This window comes from Mercenaria mercenaria, chromosome 2, assembly GCF_021730395.1.
Source record: "Mercenaria mercenaria strain notata chromosome 2, MADL_Memer_1, whole genome shotgun sequence".
Lineage (NCBI taxonomy): Eukaryota > Metazoa > Mollusca > Bivalvia > Venerida > Veneridae > Mercenaria > Mercenaria mercenaria.
The window spans coordinates 44,572,895-44,595,973 of NC_069362.1; the positions used below are offsets into that span (position 1 = coordinate 44,572,895).

General features: G+C 34.4%; 1 protein-coding gene and 1 long non-coding RNA gene across 8 annotated transcripts in view; both read left to right on the forward strand.

The window, feature by feature from the left end:
• Positions 1-827: 827 nt before the first annotated feature.
• LOC128555078 (uncharacterized) lies at positions 828-3,064 on the forward strand. Its single transcript, XR_008369785.1, has 5 exons — positions 828-850; positions 1,192-1,275; positions 1,746-1,809; positions 2,111-2,201; positions 2,765-3,064. It is a non-coding gene; the product is annotated as an uncharacterized LOC128555078 (long non-coding RNA).
• Positions 3,065-10,970: 7,906 nt separating this feature from the next.
• The window catches only part of LOC123563834 (MICAL-like protein 1), a 40,389-nt gene continuing 28,280 nt past the window's right edge, over positions 10,971-23,079 (forward strand). For 2 of the 7 annotated variants that reach the window (XR_006688878.2, XM_053536458.1), the window contains exons 1-2: positions 17,725-17,877; positions 19,078-19,367. Coding sequence is in view for 5 of the 7 variants with exons in the window: in XM_053536458.1 (XP_053392433.1) it covers positions 19,219-19,367 (149 nt within the window). In the remaining 2 variants the exon portion in view is untranslated. The other 5 variants (XM_053536461.1, XM_053536462.1, XM_053536459.1 and 2 more) reach the window with 5 other exon arrangements.

Consider the following 23,079-nt stretch of genomic DNA (forward strand, 5'->3'; position numbering starts at 1 on the left):
ATTTTATACATATGAACTTGGGGGAAATTTCAGGTTAAAGTTTTTATTGCACTTTCATTCTGTCTCTATTATTACTGAATGGATCGATTCAAACTTTAAATAGTTGATCAACATCATCAGCCACACCATTGACTTGTATAGTGTTTTGATACACTTTATCTTTCCCTGCCTTACCCTTGCAGGATCGTAAGAGGCGAATAATAGGGTCTTATCACTTGGTTTTGCAGTAACTCTGCGCTTCCAGGTATGCAAATTTTATTTCAATGTAAATGAGATGTGGAACCAAATTTTATAGTCCTGTTTGGCCCTATATAACCTATACTGTGTTGGTGCGCCGTAAAACCCAAATAAATACATAAATTATCTTTACCTCTCTTATTACTTAATATTTTTTGTACAGACTTGGGCTATTGTACAATAGCTTCACCCACAAATGAGAATCAATAAACACTCTAGTGACAGCTACAGCTTTATCAATATGCCCAATTTCACTATCCAGCTTCGAAAAGTTGAGCACGCTGTCTCCTTTAGTTTTTACTAATTTGTTTTATTTAATATTAACAACTATCCGCTTCTGGAAAAACCAGTACTGGTGTCATATGAGAAGTCATGGACGTGACACCAGTGGGGCTCGAACCCATGACCCAAGGATTGAGCGGCCAACACCTTATCCACTAGACCACCACTCCCCTGTCTCCTTTGACAGCTGTTGTTAATTTTGTATTCATTTTAAGTAATGATTGGTTAAATAATTTGGTGTATCTCTCATGTTTCACTTTACTGCAAAATTCTTTTACAGGCCATTTGTATGATAAGGTGAATTTAAGAAAAGATTCCAAAAGTTGAAAGAGTAAGTGAACTATTAGTTTTTTCAAAGTATTTTTATGCCCTCTTTCCTTGCCATTGTTAGTTAGTTCTTGGTATAGAGGTTAGTCATGCCCATTGTTTTACACCAGAAATGTTGCAGTGTTTTAAATACTCATCTTGTATGAAGTGAATTTTAGCAGTATGTTAATCAGTCAAAGGTTTCTAGATTATAATAATAATTTCAGTCAGTATAATGTTTAATATTATTTATATATATATATGTGTGTGTGTGTGTGTGTGTGTGTGTGTGTGTGTGCGTGTGTGTGTGATTTACATGGCCAGCCACGGAGAAATGATAAATTGTTTTTTTTTTTCTTTTTCCAGTTCCAGTTCAATCTATTCAGTGCATTATGTGATACCGTCTGTTGCAAATGAGGATTTGAAATCTTTTTTCGAAGAGGAAACAGGGTAAGCAGATTTATTATTTAATATTACTATTAATTAAAACGCAGCAATACCTTTATTTCAGTGTGTTATTTAAAGACTTCTTGAAGTGACAATTTATTACTTTACAGCATTTTATGAGAAAAAGAAAGATATACTTTTCCTATTACATTTACTTCATAACAGCGGGTGTTAAGTGCTGTGTTGTGGCCATAAAAAGTCACCCCAACTTCATTTCAGTGTTGCTGTATTTTCTGGTCATTTGGGATCATTGATTTCAACTCATTTAGATTTCAAGATTGAATACCGCTTAAGTGGGTGATAGGGGGTGTTGGCAGTATTGCAATTTTCATTACTGCTCATGAACAAAATCAATCAAATAAAGTCTTCTATTTTCACAGTTTACCTTGTTCTTTGTGCTTTTCTGTGGATCTACTTTTCAGGTTATATTCTTTTATGAATATATACAGAAATGTAACATTACTTTGTTTCAGTCAATCGGAGAACTATATTTATAAAGTGATGGTGAAGGAGGCAATGATAACAATAATGCAGGAGGTGAGAGGTCTATTAGACTTGAACAAAGACATATTTGTATTTTATAAGACAATTTACAATAAATATTTCATATTTTGATAGATAAATCATTTACATACCTCCACCTCTTTGTGTATTTAGCGTTAGGAGATTTGCATTTTCTAGAACAAGTTACCATATATTAACATGGAGCACATTATGATAATTTTGGAATGCACTACCATATAATTTAAAAATTGCGTTAAGTTCAGTTATTAGTGACCAAAAAAATTTTTAAAAAATGAACATTGGATTGTATATTAAAGTTTTGTTCCATTGTTAGGCCATAGGTGACGAATATGAAAATGTGGACGTGGAGCTGCGGAAAACAGAGGGGAAAACTACAAATAAATCCAATTCACTTCTGTTGAATTGTAAGTAAACCACATTTATAAAACTCATGCAGAAATGTAGTCCTCCCACTTTGCTTAACATGGAGAGCAGGGTCGTGACTTCGATTCCCGGCTTGGGCATATGCTCTATTTGAAAAATACATTGTGTCTGAAATCATTCTTCCTCAACCTCTGATAATTCTTGTGGGTAACTTGGAAGTTACTTGCGGAGAAAAGGTTTGTACTGGTACAGAATCTAGAAACACTGGTTTCTGCTGATACATAACTGAAATACTTGTGTGGAAATGGTTTTAAATCCAGAAACAAAAAGAAATCCAAAAAATAAGCAAAATCAAACATATATGTCTTTCCTGAAGTGCAGTCAGTTTCTAAGTAAAACCTGAAAACATTAAAAAAAAAAATTTTTTATCTTTTACTTCAATTCCCTTTTAGTACACACTGTTTATCGTATTCAATTAATGTGATCAATTTGAAAAAATGTATCTCTATGAATATACATATTCTATGTGATTCTGATTATGTGAGAAATGTGCATGTTTATTTTTATTCAGATATAAGAAATGTGCATTTTTATTTATATTCAGATATCATGAACGACAGAGAAAAGTACATCCAATTACACAAGAGGAATTAATGCATGATCTGCTCCATTACAAGTTATTTGTGACACTATATTGATCTGAATTCATACGACTAGAGGTCGTTAAAGTCAAGTACCCAGGACTTTTATTTTCCCTGCTGTAACAATTGCTCTACATTGTCTAATATGTTGAAAGATTTATTTCACGTGACCATGCAGTTGAAAGATGTTACACCATATGTTCTTCATGATTGTGCGTGATCATGCAAGTGTGTTGATTGGAAATAAGTTATTTGCAGAATTATATTCCTCATTTCAAGTGCACCATTTAACTACTGCATGGACTGTCGTGACAATTTGCATGGGTGTTCCTTGGATTAAATTCATATTCAAATAAATGTTTAGAATTGGATATGATTGTAACTTTTCTGCACGGCTGATATTAATATAAAGTTTTTTATATGTATTGCAGTCATTTCTGATTAACTCTTATTGTACCCCCGACAGCAAAGTTGTAAGGGGGTGTATACTGGTTTCAGGTTGTCTGTCTGTCTGTCTGTCCGTCTGTCTGTCCATCTGTCCGTAGACGCAATCTTGTGCGCACCATCTCTCCTTATCCCCTTGACAGAATTTAATGACACTTCACACAAGTGATCAGTACCAACAGTAGTTGTGCATGGGGCATGTTAGGTTCTTTTAGAAAAAAAATTTGCAGAGTTATGGGACTTTGTTTTTTGTTACTATACTATATACATAGACACAATCTTGTGCGCACCATCTCTCCTCATCCCCTTGACACAATTTAATGAAACTTCACACAAGTGATCAGTACCAACAGTAGTTGTGCATGGGGCATGTTAGGTTCTTTTAGAAAAAAAATTTGCAGAGTTATGGGACTTTGTTTTTTTTGTTACTATACTATATACATAGACACAATCTTGTGCGCACCATCTCTCCTCATCCCCTTGACACAGTTTAACGAAACTTCACACAAGTGATCAGTACCAACGTAGTTGTGCATGGGGCATGTTAGCTTCTTTTAGAAAAAAAATTTGCAGAGTTATGGGACTTTTTTTTTTTTGTTACTATACTATATACATAGACACAATCTTGTGCGCACCATCTCTCCTCATCCCCTTGACACAGTTTAACGAAACTTCACACAAGTGATCAGTACCAACGTAGTTGTGCATGGGGCATGTTAGCTTCTTTTAGAAAAAAAATTTGCAGAGTTATGGGACTTTTTTTTTTTTGTTACTATACTATATATATAGACACAATGTTGTGCGCACCATCTCTCCTCATCTCCTTGACAAAATTTAATGAAACTTCACACAAGTGATCAGTAACAACAGTAGTTGTGCACGGGGCATGTTAGGTTCTTTCAGTGACAAAAATTGCAGAGTTTGGGACTTTGTATCTTGTTAACATACTATGTTACATACAGTCTGCATATGCAATCTTGTGCATGCCTAATCTACCAAACCCTTGCACACAATTTAATGAAACTTCACACAAGTGATCAGTACCTGAACCCTAGTTGTGCATGGTGCATGTTACATTCTTTTAGATAAATATTCTGCATAGTTATGGGACTTTGTTTTTTGTTACTATACTGTATACATACAGTCTATATATATATACAGTCCACATAATTATGCAATCTTGTGTGCGTCAAATTGCAATGTACTGTGGTCAGTGCATGGGGGGGGGTACATTCATCACCTTTAGTGATAGCTCTAGTTATTTTGGGAATTCCCAATTAACAGCATTTTTGTTGCCAATATAACATCTGAAATTTTTATATGGTTTGTATAGTAAGGCAGTCCAGTTTGCATATGGGTTATTTGTAAACATATTTTTGCAAATGCCCTGCAGAAGTAAGATTTGGAAGCTTACTTTAAACCGATATCCTACTCCATATAGAAATAAAATTAAACTTTTATACTGTATTTAAACATGATATGTAAATGTACAAAACATGTTTTAGACTTATCTGTCAATTGTTAAAAGGTGTATGTCCCTTTGAATATACATGCATGTCAGTTCGATTATTAATTGCCTTTACTATCTGACAAATAAATTTGAAAAACGAACACTTCAACAGCTTTCTTCGATATTCATTCACTTTCATCAAAGAACATATCAATGTCCCTACATCTTAAAGATAAGGAAAAGTTATGCCATTTTAAATATAATACGAATCGATTTTAAAAAAGCAGTTAAGAAAATGTCCCGAAGTTTGAGCCAGTGGAAACTATTAATTATGATATAAATATGCTATTACTTTATACATTTCCTCGAAGTTTGAGCAAGTTGAACTAATGATTTTATTTCATATTAGTGTGGAATTGTGTCGAATTCTACACTGGGCTTTCGCCATTGATCTTGAATATTCATTTATATTATTCCTTGTGGCTTGCGCCAGAACCCGTCATTTACTATCATATAGATTTGTTTTGGTTAATACATTTCCTTGAGGTTTGAGCCAGTGGATTTATTAATTTTATATCATATAAAAGTCAAATATTGTCAGATTCTACCTTGTGGGTGCGGCACTTGAAACTGTCATTTCTTACCAGATAGACATGGTTTGACAATACATATTTCCTTGTAGTTTGAGCCATTAAACTGACATATGACAGTATCCAATCAGACCAGTATGTTAGTACATCACAAGCCAAGGATAGCCACAGTAAACTAACATTTTACTTTGTTCTCTCTGTCGAAGATATGAGTAAATTACCGGCTGCAGGGTACTAACACTTTTGTTTTTTTTTCGATTTGTTCATTATAGAAGTATATTAGGAATCAAGGATGGACACAGTTAAATAACATCTAATTCGTTCGATCTGTCCAATAAGGAAATATACTACAGGCCACTGATAGCTGCAGTGAACTATATAACTTCAATTTACTAGTTATGACCGATATATAAGTGAAGAACGGACCAGGGATAGCCACAGTGAAATGACGCTTTACTTTGTTCTGTATGTCCAATATATTCTTATACAACGGGCCAAGGATAGCCACAGTGAAATAACACTTTACTTTGTTTGATTTCAAGAATACATAAGCGTATGACAGGCCATGGATAGCCACAGTGAAAGGGCACTTTACTTTGTTCGATTTGTCCAATATTTAAGTATATTACAGACCAGGGATAGCCACAGTGAAATGACGCTTTACATTGTTCGATTTGTCCAATATATCATTATACAACAGACCAGGGATAGCCGCAGTGAAAGGGCACTTTACTTTGTTCTATTTGTCCAATATATTCTTATACAACGGGCCAAGGATAGCCACAGTGAAATAACACTTTACTTTGTTTGATTTCAAGAATACATAAGCGTATGACAGGCCATGGATAGCCACAGTGAAAGGGCACTTTACTTTGTTCGATTTGTCCAATATTTAAGTATATTACAGACCAGGGATAGCCACAGTGAAATGACGCTTTACATTGTTCGATTTGTCCAGTATATCATTATACAACAGACCAGGGATAGCCACAGTGAAAGGGCACTTTACTTTGTTCTATTTGTCCAATATATTCTTATACAACGGGCCAAGGATAGCCACAGTGAAATAACACTTTACTTTGTTTGATTTCCCCAATATATAAGCGTATGACAGGGCATGGATAGCCACAGTGAAAGGGCACTTTACTTTGTGCGATTTGTCCAATATTTAAGTATATTACAGACCAGGGATAGCCACAGTGAAATGACGCTTTACATTGTTCGTTTGTCATATATCATTATACAACAGACCAGGGATAGCCGCAGTGAAAGGGCACTTACTTTGTTCTATTTGTCCAATATATTCTTATACAACGGGCCAAGGATAGCCACAGTGAAATAACACTTTACTTTGTTTGATTTCAAGAATACATAAGCGTATGACAGGCCATGGATAGCCACAGTGAAAGGGCACTTCACTTTGTGCGATTTGTCCAATATTTAAGTATATTACAGACCAGGGATAGCCACAGTGAAATGACGCTTTACATTGTTCGATTTGTCCAATATATCATTATACAACAGACCAGGGATAGCCACAGTGAAAGGGCACTTTACTTTGTTCGATTTGCCCAGTATTTAAGTATATTACAGACCAGGGATAGCCACAGTGAAATGAAGCTTTACATTGTTCGATTTGTCCAATATATCATTATACAACAGACCAGGGATAGCCACAGTGAAAGGGCACTTTACTTTGTTCTATTTGTCCAGTATATTCTTATACAACGGGCCAAGGATAGCCACAGTGAAATAACACTTTACTTTGTTTGATTTCCCCAATATATAAGGTATGACAGGCCATGGATAGCCACAGTGAAAGGGCACTTTACTTTGTACGATTTGTCCAATATTTAAGTATATTACAGACCAGGGATAGCCACAGTGAAATGATGCTTTACATTGTTCGATTTGTCCAATATATCATTATACAACAGACCAGGGATAGCCACAGTGAAAGGGCACTTTACTTTGTTCGATTTGTCCAATATTTTTCTTATACAACGGGCCAAGGATAGCCACAGTGAAATAACACTTTACTTTATTTGATTTCCCCAATATATAAGCGTATGACAGGCCATGGATAGCCACAGTGAAAGGGCACTTTACTTTGTGCGATTTGTCCAATATTTAAGTATATTACAGACCAGGGATAGCCACAGTGAAATGACGCTTACATTGTTCGATTTGTCCAGTATATCATTATACAACAGACCAGGGATAGCCACAGTGAAAGGGAACTTTACTTTGTTCTATTTGTCCAATATATTCTTATACAACGGGCCAAGGATAGCCACAGTGAAATAACACTTTACTTTGTTTGATTTCCCCAATATATAAGCGTATGACAGGCCATGGATAGCCACAGTGAAAGGGCACTTTACTTTGTTCGATTTGTCCAATATTTAAGTATATTACAGACCAGGGATAGCCACAGTGAAATGACGCTTTACATTGTTCGATTTGTCCAATATATCATTTTACAACAGACCAGGGATAGCCACAGTGAAAGGGCACTTTACTTTGTTCGATTTGTCCAATATATTCTTATACAACGGGCCAAGGATAGCCACAGTGAAATAACACTTTACTTTATTTGATTTCACTAATATATAAGCGTATGACAGGCCATGGATAGCCCCAGTGAAAGGGCACTTTACTTTGTTCGATTTGTCCAATATTTAAGTATATTACAGACCAGGGATAGCCACAGTGAAATGACGCTTTACATTGTTCGATTTGTCCAATATATCATTTTACAACAGACCAGGGATAGCCACAGTGAAAGGGCACTTTACTTTGTTCTATTTGTCCAATATATTCTTATACAACGGGCCAAGGATAGCCACAGTGAAATAACACTTTACTTTGTTTGATTTCCCCAATATATAAGCGTATGACAGGGCATGGATAGCCACAGTGAAAGGGCACTTTACTTTGTTCGATTTGTCCAATATTTAAGTATATTACAGACCAGGGATAGCCACAGTGAAATGACGCTTTACATTGTTCGATTTGTCCAATATATCATTATACAACAGACCAGGAATAGCCGCAGTGAAAGGGCACTTTACTTTGTTCTATTTGTCCAATATATTCTTATACAACGGGCCAAGGATAGCCACAGTGAAATAACACTTTACTTTATTTGATTTCCCCAATATATAAGCGTATGACAGGCCATGGATAGCCACAGTGAAAGGGCACTTTACTTTGTGCGATTTGTCCAATATTTAAGTATATTACAGACCAGGGATAGCCACAGTGAAATGACGCTTTACATTGTTCGATTTGTCCAGTATATCATTATACAACAGACCAGGGATAGCCACAGTGAAAGGGAACTTTACTTTGTTCTATTTGTCCAATATATTCTTATACAACGGGCCAAGGATAGCCACAGTGAAATAACACTTTACTTTGTTTGATTTCCCCAATATATAAGCGTATGACAGGCCATGGATAGCCACAGTGAAAGGGCACTTTACTTTGTTCGATTTGTCCAATATTTAAGTATATTACAGACCAGGGATAGCCACAGTGAAATGACGCTTTACATTGTTCGATTTGTCCAATATATCATTTTACAACAGACCAGGGATAGCCACAGTGAAAGGGCACTTTACTTTGTTCGATTTGTCCAATATATTCTTATACAACGGGCCAAGGATAGCCACAGTGAAATAACACTTTACTTTATTTGATTTCACTAATATATAAGCGTATGACAGGCCATGGATAGCCACAGTGAAAGGGCACTTTACTTTGTTCGATTTGTCCAATATTTAAGTATATTACAGACCAGGGATAGCCACAGTGAAATGACGCTTTACATTGTTCGATTTGTCCAATATATCATTATACAACAGACCAGGATAGCCACAGTGAAAGGGCACTTTACTTTGTTCTATTTGTCCATATATTCTTATACAACGGGCCAAGGATAGCCACAGTGAAATAACACTTTACTTTGTTTGATTTCCCCAATATATAAGCGTATGACAGGGCATGGATAGCCACAGTGAAAGGGCACTTTACTTTGTTCGATTTGTCCAATATTTAAGTATATTACAGACCAGGGATAGCCACAGTGAAATGACGCTTTACATTGTTCGATTTGTCCAATATATCATTATACAACAGACCCGGAATAGCCGCAGTGAAAGGGCACTTTACTTTGTTCTATTTGTCCAATATATTCTTATACAACGGGCCAAGGATAGCCACAGTGAAATAACACTTTACTTTATTTGATTTCCCCAATATATAAGCGTATGACAGGCCATGGATAGCCACAGTGAAAGGGCACTTTACTTTGTGCGATTTGTCCAATATTTAAGTATATTACAGACCAGGGATAGCCACAGTGAAATGACGCTTTACATTGTTCGATTTGTCCAGTATATCATTATACAACAGACCAGGGATAGCCACAGTGAAAGGGAACTTTACTTTGTTCTATTTGTCCAATATATTCTTATACAACGGGCCAAGGATAGCCACAGTGAAATAACACTTTACTTTGTTTTGATTTCCCCAATATATAAGCGTAGACAGGCCATGGATAGCCACAGTGAAAGGGCACTTTACTTTGTTCGATTTGTCCAATATTTAAGTATATTACAGACCAGGGATAGCCACAGTGAAATGACGCTTTACATTGTTCGATTTGTCCAATATATCATTTTACAACAGACCAGGGATAGCCACAGTGAAAGGGCACTTTACTTTGTTCGATTTGTCCAATATATTCTTATACAACGGGCCAAGGATAGCCACAGTGAAATAACACTTTACTTTATTTGATTTCACTAATATATAAGCGTATGACAGGCCATGGATAGCCACAGTGAAAGGGCACTTTACTTTGTTCGATTTGTCCAATATTTAAGTATATTACAGACCAGGGATAGCCACAGTGAAATGACGCTTTACATTGTTCGATTTGTCCAATATATCATTATACAACAGACCAGGGATAGCCGCAGTGAAAGGGCACTTTACTTTGTTTCTATTTGTCCAATATATTCTATACAACGGGCCAAGGATAGCCACAGTGAAATAACACTTTACTTTATTTGATTTCACCAATATATAAGCGTTTTGACAGGCCATGGATATCCACAGTGAAATAACATATCTCTTTGCCTTATATCGTCACTTAGGATGTATATTACCGTGAAAAGAATAGACACAGTGATATGTTCTATGGCTGTGCTCGTTGTGTCCAGTAAACTACAGGCCATGAATACCCGTAGAAAGACGACATACGACTTCATTTTATATCATTAATAGAGATGCATATCACAATATTGAAGCGTATTACAGGCGATTTTATAGAGAATGAATTTATAGGATATCATCAATATCGAAGTATTTTACAGGCCGCAGATAGACATAGTAAAACGCAATATGGCTTTGTTTGATATTTCACATGCCATGGATAGAAACGGTAAAATGCCACATGAATTTGTTTTATATCATCAGTATCAAAGTGTTACAGATTGTACGGACAGATGGACAGAGAACATTGCTTTCCCTCCCCCGTAGCCTGTCGTGGCGGGGGATTAACTAAGCCTCATAGTTTAGTATAGTATGAAGATTTCAATTTAGTGGTACACAACCGAACCCTTTCACCGCTAGCCATAATTGTATACGGTAGAGGGATAGCCAAAAGGAAAGTCCCAATTTTGTACGTGTGAAAGGAGAAGAAAGTGGTAAACACACACACATATCTTTTTCAGTAGTTTAGTTTTCGTTCCTTTGAATTTTTATGGCGCAAATACTGTTAGGTATGAAGTCACCGACCTATATTCCATAGTTACAGAACAAGCCTTATCTTTTTGTCAAATTTTAAGTTCTTGCGGTTCTGCAGTGTCTCCGTTTCGGACAGTCAAAACTTCGTCTGCACTGCAGAGCAAAAAAAAAAAAATCGCCAACTTGTTTTTTGTCCTTGCCAAGTCCCTAAACGCTAGTGTACTTTTTAAAATCTACGTTTTACTGAATTGAAAAAAAAAATCTTATATTTGAATATTTATGTATAGTTAAAAAGGTGCTTTTATTTTGTTAACAGTTTACTTCAAAACCCATGTGGCCATTTATGTACCAGTCCATTTATGTATCAGGTCTTTTATGTACCACTTTGACACCTAATGTACCACCTATATATTATATAGTAACTGTATCTTGTAGTGTAGCATTGTGAATAGGTGATAATTACCTGTGAAAACGGCTTTGATTTAATCAGCTCAACATAGAAATTGCATACAATTTATTTACATACTGTTCATTTGCCTAATTGACAATTAAATCTTGTAAATTTAACATATTATATAACACAACATGATCATGAAAAATGATAACCCACTAAGTGTCATATATGTGGTACATAAGGTGTCCAAAGTGATAGGCTCATGGTGAGCTTTTGTGACCACTCATGGTCCGTTGTGCTTCGTCCTTCCATCAACATTTTCTAAAAAGATCTTCTTGAATAGGTGATAATTACCTGTGAAAACGGCTTTGATTTAATCAGCTCAACATAGAAATTGCATACAATTTATTTACATACTGTTCATTTGCCTAATTGACAATTAAATCTTGTAAATTTAACATATTATATAACACAACATGATCATGAAAAATGATAACCCACTAAGTGTCATATATGTGGTACATAAGGTGTCCAAAGTGATAGGCTCATGGTGAGCTTTTGTGACCACTCGATGTCCGTTGTGCTTCGTCCTTCCATCAACATTTTCTAAAAAGATCTTCTTGAAAACCACTGGGCAGAATTACACTAAACTTCACAGGAATAATCCTTGGGCGGCCCCCTTTCAAAATTATTCAAAGAATTGAATTCCATGCAGAACTCTGGTTGCCATGGCAACCGAAAGGAAAAACTTTAAAAAACTTCTTGTCCAAAACCGCAGGTATAGAGCAGGCATAGAGCCTTGATATTTTGCATGTGACATCATCTAATGGTCCTGTATGAAGATTATTCATATTGTGATCCTGGGGTGAAGAGGCCCTGCCCCATGGGTCACAAGTTTTGCATAGACTTATATAGGAAAAAACTTTAAAAGTCTTCTTGCCTGAAACTGCAGGGCCTAGGCTTTTGATATTTGGTATGTTGCATCGCCTTGTGGTCCTCTACCAAAATTGTTCAAATTATGCCCCTGAGGTGGAAAGAGGTCCTGCCCTGGGGGTCCCAAATTTAAGATAGACTTATATAGGGAAAAAATATAAAAATCTTCTCGTCTGAAAGTTTAAGGCCTAGGCCTTTGATATTTAGTATGTAGCATTGCCTAGTGGATCTCTAATAAGAATGTTCAAGTTATGCCCCTGGGGTGAAAAGAGGCACCTCCCTGGAGGTCACTTGTTTATGAGTTATATAGGAATAAATACTTCAAAAATTATCAGATCATATTGCCTAGACTGTTTAATTATAATTACCTGATGACCCCATTTGGGCGATTAGGGGTCACTTGACTTTGACCTTGACCTACTGACCTACTTTCAGCCTTGAAATTTGGATGACATATACACTGACGAGAAATGAAAACGCAACACACATATGCCTGAATATATTTTTACTACAAAAGCATCACCTTGAAATGTTCAACACATACACATCTCGATACTCTATACAAATTGTGTTAATTTTACAGTCTGTTGTGATGATTTAAACCGAGATGTGTATGTGTTGAACATTTCAAGGTGGTGCTTTTTGTAGTAAAAATATATCCAGGCATATGTTTGTTGTGTTTTCATATCTCGTTAGTGTAGTTTACAACACCAATCTTAAAAGTGACTTTCAGTGACCATGAATGTGACCTACTGACCTACTTTCTAATATTTTAGCATCAGTTTGCCATTTTAAACATGTGGCTGATATTACTCAGGTGAGCGATTCAGGGTCATCACGACCCTCTTGTACTAAGAATTTCGAGCACTTTTGCTCTACCTTAGTTTTTACTAGGTAGATTTGATTCAAACTTTAAATTGCTGTTCCATATTATTAGCAACATGATTTGACTCATGGTGCATTACTCTTGCAGAAATGTTCCATGAATTTTGTCCCTTTTATACTTATTTAACGTTTTGCTAAATACATAATTTGACAGACCTAAGCTATTCAATATCTTCATCCACATTAGAGTAATTAAAGACACCAGTGACAGTTTCAGCTTCCTCAGATGTGCCCAATTTCACTATCTCGCATCGAAATAGTTGAGTGTGCTGTCTCCTGTGACAGCACTTGTTAGGTTGACTTTCCAAAGAATTGAAAGAGTTGATCTAGTCACCAGGGTGACGGTTTTGCCATCGATGTCACATGTGTAGGTTAAAAATTTGCTACAAGTTAATATCTCAGTAACCATTGCATGTACAGTCGACATTGTACTTGCAACCACCTCTTTTAAGCGATTTTTGTATTAAACGACCGGTCAAAATCCCTCTCGAACGTTTTCGGTACATAAATTCATTCCATTAAACGGTATTTTTATTAAACGACTAGCAACCACATTAATGTAGTCCAACTGGTGCAATATTCAACAAAAGTATCTATTAAGCAACCTGGTACCAAATTCCCGCCGGGCAATTCTTCACCTGTGTAATTAGCGAGTACGTTTTGCACCTGCCTAAATGCAATTAACTTTTGTAACAGTCGAACTGACGAACAATCCAGCTATAATGTTCACAGTTTGTGAAATATATATACATATATGATATATGTATGCTCATAATAATTACAGCTATATTAACAGTAAAAAATAACTGTTCTCTTCACCTGACTAAAATTCATTAAGAAACCATTCCATTAAGAGACCACTTTTTAGCAGTCCCTTGGGTGGTCTCTTAATACAATGACAACTGTATTGGAAACTTCACACAATGTTTCAAATCATCACTATTCCATCAGACCTGAAATAATCCAGTTAGATAACTCGTGGTTGAACTTAATTCAGTTAATTGCAATGTTAACAATATTTGATTAACCCTTATCACACTGGACACAATTGATTCTGCCTTTGCGGCCAGTGTAGATCATGATCAGCCTGCACATCCATGCAGTCTGATCATGATCTGCACTGTTCGCCATTCAGTCAGTATCTTTTTGGTAAGCACCCCTTTTAACAGTTAATGGTACTGTCCAAATTAAAAGATGGACAAGTTCATTATAGAAATTTAGCAAGGTAAGGGTTAACGTTTAACAGGCAGCTATCAAGCTGTATCTAAGTAACAACTATATTAATCGGATTGAAACTTTACACAATGCTTCCAAGTCATCAAACCTACATAGACATTGCTTTGTTCAATTCATTTAAAACTTATGCCCCTTTTTCTTCTTAGAAAATCTGGCTGAAGTTTTGTGTCCAACAGTCAATCTGTACTTTGATAACAGCTACATATATAGGATTGTTGGATTGAGCCTTCACACAAGAAACCTTACTCATCAAACATACTTGTACATGTACCAAAGTTAGAGAACTTTTTAAAAAATCAATTTAAATTATTGCCCTTGCAGCGATTCTTTTGCGATTTTTTACAGCAGAATACAGGCTGTTTCCTTTAGCTAAAAAATTAAAAATAGCTACATTTTCCCCTAATATTGTTGTATTTTCCCTTTAATGAATTTAAAGAAAATATTTCTTAAGATGCATTATGAATTATTTTACCAAAAACCCCACGTTGCTTTAAGTTTAGAACTTGCACAGCTGTTACGACTGGTAATTATGTTAGGCTTACTTCACATCAGGTGCCAAATTCGTAAGTACATTGGCATCAGTTCTTGCAAATTTTACTGTGCCTGTTATCATGAAAATCTAATGACTTGGTTTCAAAATTTGGATTTTCGCCTTTTTGTCTTATACTGTCCTGTACCAATGGATACTAAAAATAAGTTGTCCCTCTTTATAAAAGAATGCCATTTGTAAAGAAATAAAAGTGAACAGTTGTTCAGATCGACGTTTAACGCTAGTTATGTGAAGTTTAAGCACTGGTACATTATCGCAATTGCATCAAAACAAAGAAATGTAACAGTTCTTTAAAATCGGTGATCGAGTGTATAAAGGCGTTGAACTGTCGAGAGGTATGGTCCTCTTCATGCAGTTCCTTTCCAGCATTCAATACATATGTGAGCAAATTGATGATGCTTTTTGTAAACTTATATATATGTTTTATATGCTGTTTAATTTTCCACTCTTTCTGTCTATGATTTTTTTTTTCCATAACCTGGACCTAAGTCTTATGCAAAACATTGATAACAGTCTTGTGAGGTCACATTTCTATCTGTCACCAAATGTACAATACATTATCGTATGCCTTCAATACTTGGCAGTATCAACATAGAATTATCTTGAAAACAATTTCAGTGCTTTTGATTAAGGTGATATCTATGGAACATCAGAAGCATTTTGCAGGTTGTTTCATCAAATTTAACATAGAAATTTCAATGTTAATGCAATTCAAAATTATCTCCCCTGTTCTGTCACCTTTCAACTCCAAGTACAAAAATGTACTAACTAGGGATGTGCCTAATTATTTTCAAAAATAATTCCAATTACATTGAGAAAATTGCTAATTAAATTAAATTACAAGCCATTTTCAAAAAGTAATTAATTATTAATTACAATTATTTTGCCAAAAGTAATTAATTATAATTAATTATTTTATCTGTAACAATTCAGTCATTTGCAAAACAGTTTTTATTATTCAACATAATTATTTACAATTCAAAGCTTTTTTGACAAAATGTGCATAAAAACAGCAAATCAAATCATTTACTTAATACATGCATGTTAATATCAGCAAATGTCAGCAAGAAAACATATTGAAATTCAGTCATTCAGTTCGTATATGCAAATGTACACACTGACATTCATATGAGACAGTATCCTGCAACTCATAAAGGTTTATTGCACTTTAAGAACACGAGTGCCTCAAAATTTTTGTCTGTAAGCCTGGACCTGTCAATATCAGGTTTTCTGTACATTCCTAATTATTAGATCAAAATTTGTAATTAATTATAATTAATTAAATTACAATTATAATTAGGCACATGATCCCTGGTACTAACACATGTTAAAAATTGATGTGCTAAAGACCATGATAAAAGAAACTAACAGAACTCCTTAATCACAATGTGAAAAAGTGGATAAATATAGATTCAACATTTTGTAGGAATGTTGTCTCCCGTTATTTTCCCCTTAGATATCGCTTCTTTCTATTTTGATTGTCAGTTTTTTTAAATGGATTATTTTGTAACATTTCCACCTCCACCCCAACACTCACAAATTCCTGTTCAAAAGCTAATGTACATCTCCCTTTAAAACAGAATTTTATCAAATTTATTGATACAGTATAATATTAAACTTTTAAGTACTTGAAGTGTAATAAAAAGAAATTTGAATTTTTCATATCAAAAATTGATTTCTGTGTGATACAATTATAGTAATATCTGCCAATGATCCCAGGATATTTTTTTTTTCAGTGGAGTGAACACCAAATGTAATAATTTCTGTAATAAAAAGTAAGTGCAAAACCTGGTGTGAAAGATAGTTATACTTTACTTGTAAAACGTAAAGTAATTTTTACTAAAAAAAATTTTGCATTTTTACCAAATTTTTTTCCGCATTTTTACCATTGCCAATGTCAGATTTTAGTTCAGCACTAAAAGGCATGACATAAAGAATGATTAAACTACCTAAGTATGTTTTCACAGGTTTCTTTTTGTTCTGTCGACATCCCCTCAAAAAGTTTAATATGGTAGAAGTGTTTTTAGGTTTATTGTTAGGGTTGAAATTCATTTCCTGCTACAAGAAGTACTTTTTTCCACCATTTCTGAGCAGTATTCCCCTCCATATACCATTTAAAAAACAAGATAACGTGCATTTATGTAATTTTTTTTCCTGTGCATAATATATTTATAAAAAAAAATCAACTTTCATATTTTGCAATTCCACGCAACCCCCCACCCCCATCCCCACTCCCACTTTACTTAATATATTATGATCTGACTTTTCCCAGTTAATGGTTCTTGCCCACCATTCCCCAGAAAAAGGAAAAAAACTGTGGTTACAATGCACATGAAATTTCAAAATGATTATTTATATGTTTATAAAATCAGTTTAAAATATTACAAGATAAATTTTGTGACAGATGTTGAAATAATTATCAGTTTAAGACATTGTCCAGAAACCAACGTTTAAATTAATTATTTGTTGACATTTTGATAACATAGACCAGGGTTTAACTGTATTGGCCTAAAGCGTTGCGTCAATAACTGGTGTAAATAGAATAGACTTAAATAAAGATACCGCATACAACCCATGTCAGGTAGAAATAGTTGAGGGATTAAACGAGGCGGGAAATATATATTGTCACATCTTACTTAGTCATGTGTTTGCTTAATACAGACTAGGAATTTGGTAATGTCGTTTTACGGGTTGTTTATGAATACGGTGTTGTACATGATTATTGTCATGGGAAAACCAGGAAGGGATACTATAATATGCATTGTGTAAAAATAGAAACTTTCAGGATATATTTATGGTAAACAGGATACACTATAGTCTCATAATCATATGCTGGAGTGAGTTTAATAATATATTAAATTAAATATTTATATGTGTCGTTGATATTAATTAAATAGCGATTACCGGTAGAGTACAGAGAAGTAAAAAGTTTGAAATTATTTATGATATTATAAATATTTGTGGTTGCATTGAAAATAAAATTTTGAATATAAAGGCATGTTAATGTGTAATAAAAGTTGAATTTAATGTATGTTGTGTAATAAAACTTGAAATAACTTCAAGGGAAATATTATGGAAGATAAAATTTTGATAGAAATATCAAAAGGTATGAATCAAATTTGTGTTAATATGTATTAACTACAATGGCTTAACATCAGCTTTAAAGCATGGTATATTGTATGTGTAAATATGTAGTTGTAAGATGTGTTACAAAAAATGTGTCTACATAAGAATAAATTCCCAGACACTTAGAACATGTAGAAAACTCTTTTCTTCCAGGAACTGTTATCAGAATTATTCCAGTACTTAAGAAACTTTATGAAACTTTGAATACAGTTTACTTTAGAATCATTTAATTTTGTAGGCAAGAAATTTTAAGGTTTTTACACCAAAACAGCAATTTTTTAGGTATATATATTCATGGATTTCATGTATTGAAGATGAAATGAATGGGAAGTTAATGCATTCATTGGGATTTAATTAAAAATGTGTGGATTAATGCAACTGCTAATTTCACCAAAATCAGTCCCTCACATGTACTGGTATTAATGATTGCACAGTATAAGTTTGAACTTCTAATATATTGTATCTTTATTTTGAAAGTGTCATGCAAGTCCTTAATTCCATCTAAAGATGATGTAGGAATGAAAAGATAAAGTCCCTCAATAAGTTTCTCAAGGTTAATGCCCATTTAGTTGAATACAATGTATGGCAGTGGTTGGTTTAAACTAGTTTCCTCACACCCTTCCTCACACCCTGACATGATCATATATTGATAACTTACCAAGTTTTTTTTTTTGGTGCTGAGAAAACAAAATATATGATGAACATAAATGCAAGGTACTAAATGTGGATTTTAACCTCGCCTGTTTTCATGTCATCAGTTTGTTTTGCTGGAAATTCACTGTTAATATTGGACTTTTTTAAGTGTCGTAAATCTATAATGCTGTGTGACATCAAGTACTACTTATTCAATTTGTCTGTTTTATAATGTAATACATATTGATTCACCTTTTGTTGCGTTGTTTCCGTTACAGATTTGTGCCACTGCTGAATCTGTCACAATTGACGATGGAAAAAAGTATGTATACGAGATTACCGGTAAATCGGCATTAACCTAGAAAAGGAATTAACTTTTTTATATGTAACACAAGACAAGAAAAATAAATAAATTCACGATGGCGATGACAAAAGTGAAAGCACTGCAGTTATGGTGTAAAAAGATGGCGGATGGCTATCGGGATGTGGAGGTTCGAGATATGGCAGCCTCGTGGAAGAGTGGACTGGCATTCTGTGCTATCATACATAGGTTCAGGCCAGATTTGATGTAAGTACCATTGAATTCTAAAGGAAGATTTATATTGTTCTACAACCAAACAGGTGCTTGAGACCACCTTTGAACAGAGTATCTCTGTTAATCTGTGGCCTGCTAAATTTCTATAATGAACTGGTCCATCTTTCAATTTGGACAGTACCATTCACTGTTAAAAGGGATGCTTACCAAATTAACAAAAAGATATTGACTGAATGATGAACAGTGCAGCTCTTGATCAGACTGCATGAATGTGCAGGCTGATCATGATCTACACTGGTCACAAAGGCAAAATCAATAGTGTTCAGCATGATAAGGGTTAACTTAAAGGCCATTAGTTTCATTTCTGGTTTAAACTGAAAACAACCTGCAAATAAAGATCTGTTCACTCTCTTAAGGATGCTCTAGACAGGTTTGTGTTTTGAAAGTTCATTATAACATACAAAAGAACAGTTTCATTGTTGGTGGTATCTCTACAGCTACATCAATGTATTACATTGTGCTGAGGAACAATTGTAACTTTATAATATGGAAGAACAAGTCTGGTGACAGTTGTTTAAAGTGAGATGGATTTCACAAAGTGCAGCGGTAAAGGACTTGCTTCTGTAGTGAAACTTGGTAGCTTGATTTAGGGATACATTACCTAGTTGCTCAGCAAACACATTAAGGCTCAGACTGAACTGTACATGATGCTAGAGTTCCTTGGCCTGAGTTTGTGGGTTTGAATCTTGGTGAGAGCAGAATTTGAAGGCGCTTTTCACAATCTCCTTTACCAAGGTGCAAGCAGTCTAGAATTCCACAAAGTAGCCACCAGACATAGTAAACAAAATTTAAGTCGAGATAACTTTTTCAACTACATGACTATGTAAAATAAAAGGCTTTAAACTAAACTAGAAGCGTTATGTGTGTTCTCACATGTTGAGTGTGCTGCAAAACTAGAAGACAATCAGATAACAATAGAGAATTTCTAATGAAGATTTCTGATAGATGAAAGGATTGCGGTATGTTACATCTGCTAATGAAAATATGGTTACAAGCATATTGATTATTTCTGGCCCAAGTCATTAATTATGAAGACACTTATGTGAAACATTGATTAGGATTTTTTATGAGATTGTTATAATAGTTTGTTTTTGTAACTGCGGCCCCATTTGTAGTTCAGTAGGTAACAAAACAATGAAAATTGAGAGGTTGATAGTTTGATCCCTGAGTGTGCTGTTGTATGTTTCCTGTGCATCAGTCATATGTCCTCAGCCTCTGATTTAAGCCTTACCCTGCTAAATTTCTAAAATGGACAGGTCCATCTTTCAATTTGGACAGTACCATTAACTGTTAAAAGGGGTGCATACCAAAAAGGATACTGAATGGCAAACAGTGCAGATCTTGATCAGAAAGCAGAAAGGCAGAATCACTTGCCACCAGCAAGCTAAAGGTTAAGTGGAGAAGTTGTCAGTTAGTGGTGGAGAAGTTAGTACTCGTACAGAATCCAGCAACACCGGTTAGTTAATTGTCATTTACATAACTGAAGAAATAACTCTTTGAAAAACAAGGTAAAACCGATCAAAACAAAATAAGCTGAACATTACAGTTCGATAATCTGTTTATACTGCGGACATTTATAAGGTACACAGCATGTTGACTTTGGTAACATTTCAAGAGTTTGTTAGCTCAGTGTTGATATTTACACACTGCTAAAAAGCAGTGTTTGATTTTGAAAGTAATTACTAATTTATTTTGGCATTTTAAGACTTTTATGTATTAACACCTATATGGAAATGCCCAATGTCACATACATCAAGCTGTTGCAGTAATAGACACTTTTTTTCAACTGTCACAGATTATCTTCCCTGGTTGCTTTCATATTATCTCCCCTGGCTGCTGCCTTTATATCAGATTTTTGTGGATTAGAAATAAGATCTCACATTATGTTGTGGAACTCTGTTTTATACAGATGAAAATTTCAGGGGCATAAATTTAGCATTATGACTCAAATTGCAATTTTGAAAGAAATAGATTTGTTGATTATAAATTTGATTAATTAAGAGGAAACAAAATTTATCACCTTATTGGTTTATTGATATCATTGATTGAGGCCACTGTGGAATACGCAAAAACTAATTTAGTCAAACCTGTCTTAAGCAGTCAGTCAAGACGGAACAAAAGTGGTCTTTTAACATAAGTTATTGTTTAATACAGGTTAATTTGCTCTGAAAGTTTGGAAATAGCAAATTTGGCTTCTTAACTTAAGACATGTGGTTGCCCAGTAGAGGTGACCGCTTACACAGGTTTGACTGTAATAAAGGTTTTGTCTCAGTATTCTTATGTTGATATAAATATGACATGTATCTTTAGAATTTTAAACATTTTATTGTGCTGATTCCTGAAATTAACATTTAACATGTAAAATTTTGACACCTAAAATTGCTGCGAGATACTGAAAATAATTAGGAATAAGTTTTGGTTTGTAGTACCCCTAATATTGCAGTGGGTCCTGTCCAGCTGTTTCAAACTGCAGCTGGCTGTAATTCTTTGAATTTAGTAGTATTTCAATCTATCATTCATGTTGAGTTTATTTGACATTTTTCTATGATTCTCCACATACAACTTCTCCGAATAAACTATGAGGTGGAATTTAGCATTTACTTTTTATTTTCATCTTAAGTCAGATTCTGTATATAGAACAAGTTTCCCATTAGAGGCTTACTTAAGTCATAAAATTGATGCACATGTTGGTTTTCCAAAAATTTTCCAAATTTAAATGAAAATTAAACAAAGACGATCTATAACAGTGTTGGTTTACCAATGTATTTTAATCTTGGTTTGTTTTATTTTTATTTTTAAAAATGAACAAAGAGCAATGACATGTATATAGAAATAAAATCTGTTTTGCTATAAAAAACAATGAAGTAAGGTATTTTGTTGCAAATATGTTACTTTGAGATTATTTGATACATTTCCGATAGGAAGGATATATACATTGTTACTTGTGACTGATCGTGAATAAAAGTTATTGTTCGTAACAGCTGAGGATGGTTTATGTATGAACAGTTTGCATGTCATGCGAAGATTCTCAACGTTCATTTCGCATACATTTAACATTGTTTTATCATTGTTTCTTTAGGCCTTGCTTTTTTTCTGCGTAGGCAGCTGATTTGTTAAACAATGCCTTTTCCAATCTAATTTTTCTTCTTCTGAAACTGAAACTGAAACTGGTTTATTTGCTTAAACGCCTATTTCTACATTTAAAACATATTCAATGGCATTGTACAATACAAGTTGAAATAAAATATTAAATATAAAGTATTTTAAATAAGATTAATTAAAACGAATTAAAATAGCAATTATTAATTTAAAGTTAATGATAATACTATATTTTAAAACATTACTAACATATAATTATCACAGACAAACATTAAATTTCTATCACTGTCACTAGCATCACTGTTTTAAAACTCAGTCAAAACTAGCTTAATGCAAAGTAGGCTCTGAAGAAATGCGTTTTCATCTTTTTCTTAAAGCAGTCAATTGAAGAACTTTGTCTGATGTTCAGCGGTAAATTGTTCCACAACTTTGGCCCTATAGTACTAAAGCTTCTATCACTAAAAGTTTTTCGCTTGTTGAAAGGGACGGTGTAACAGTCAACTGATGACTCCGAGGATCTGAGGATTCTTCCATCGCCTACGACGATTGTAGTAATTAATGTTATTGACTCGTGTAATTTCTGTTG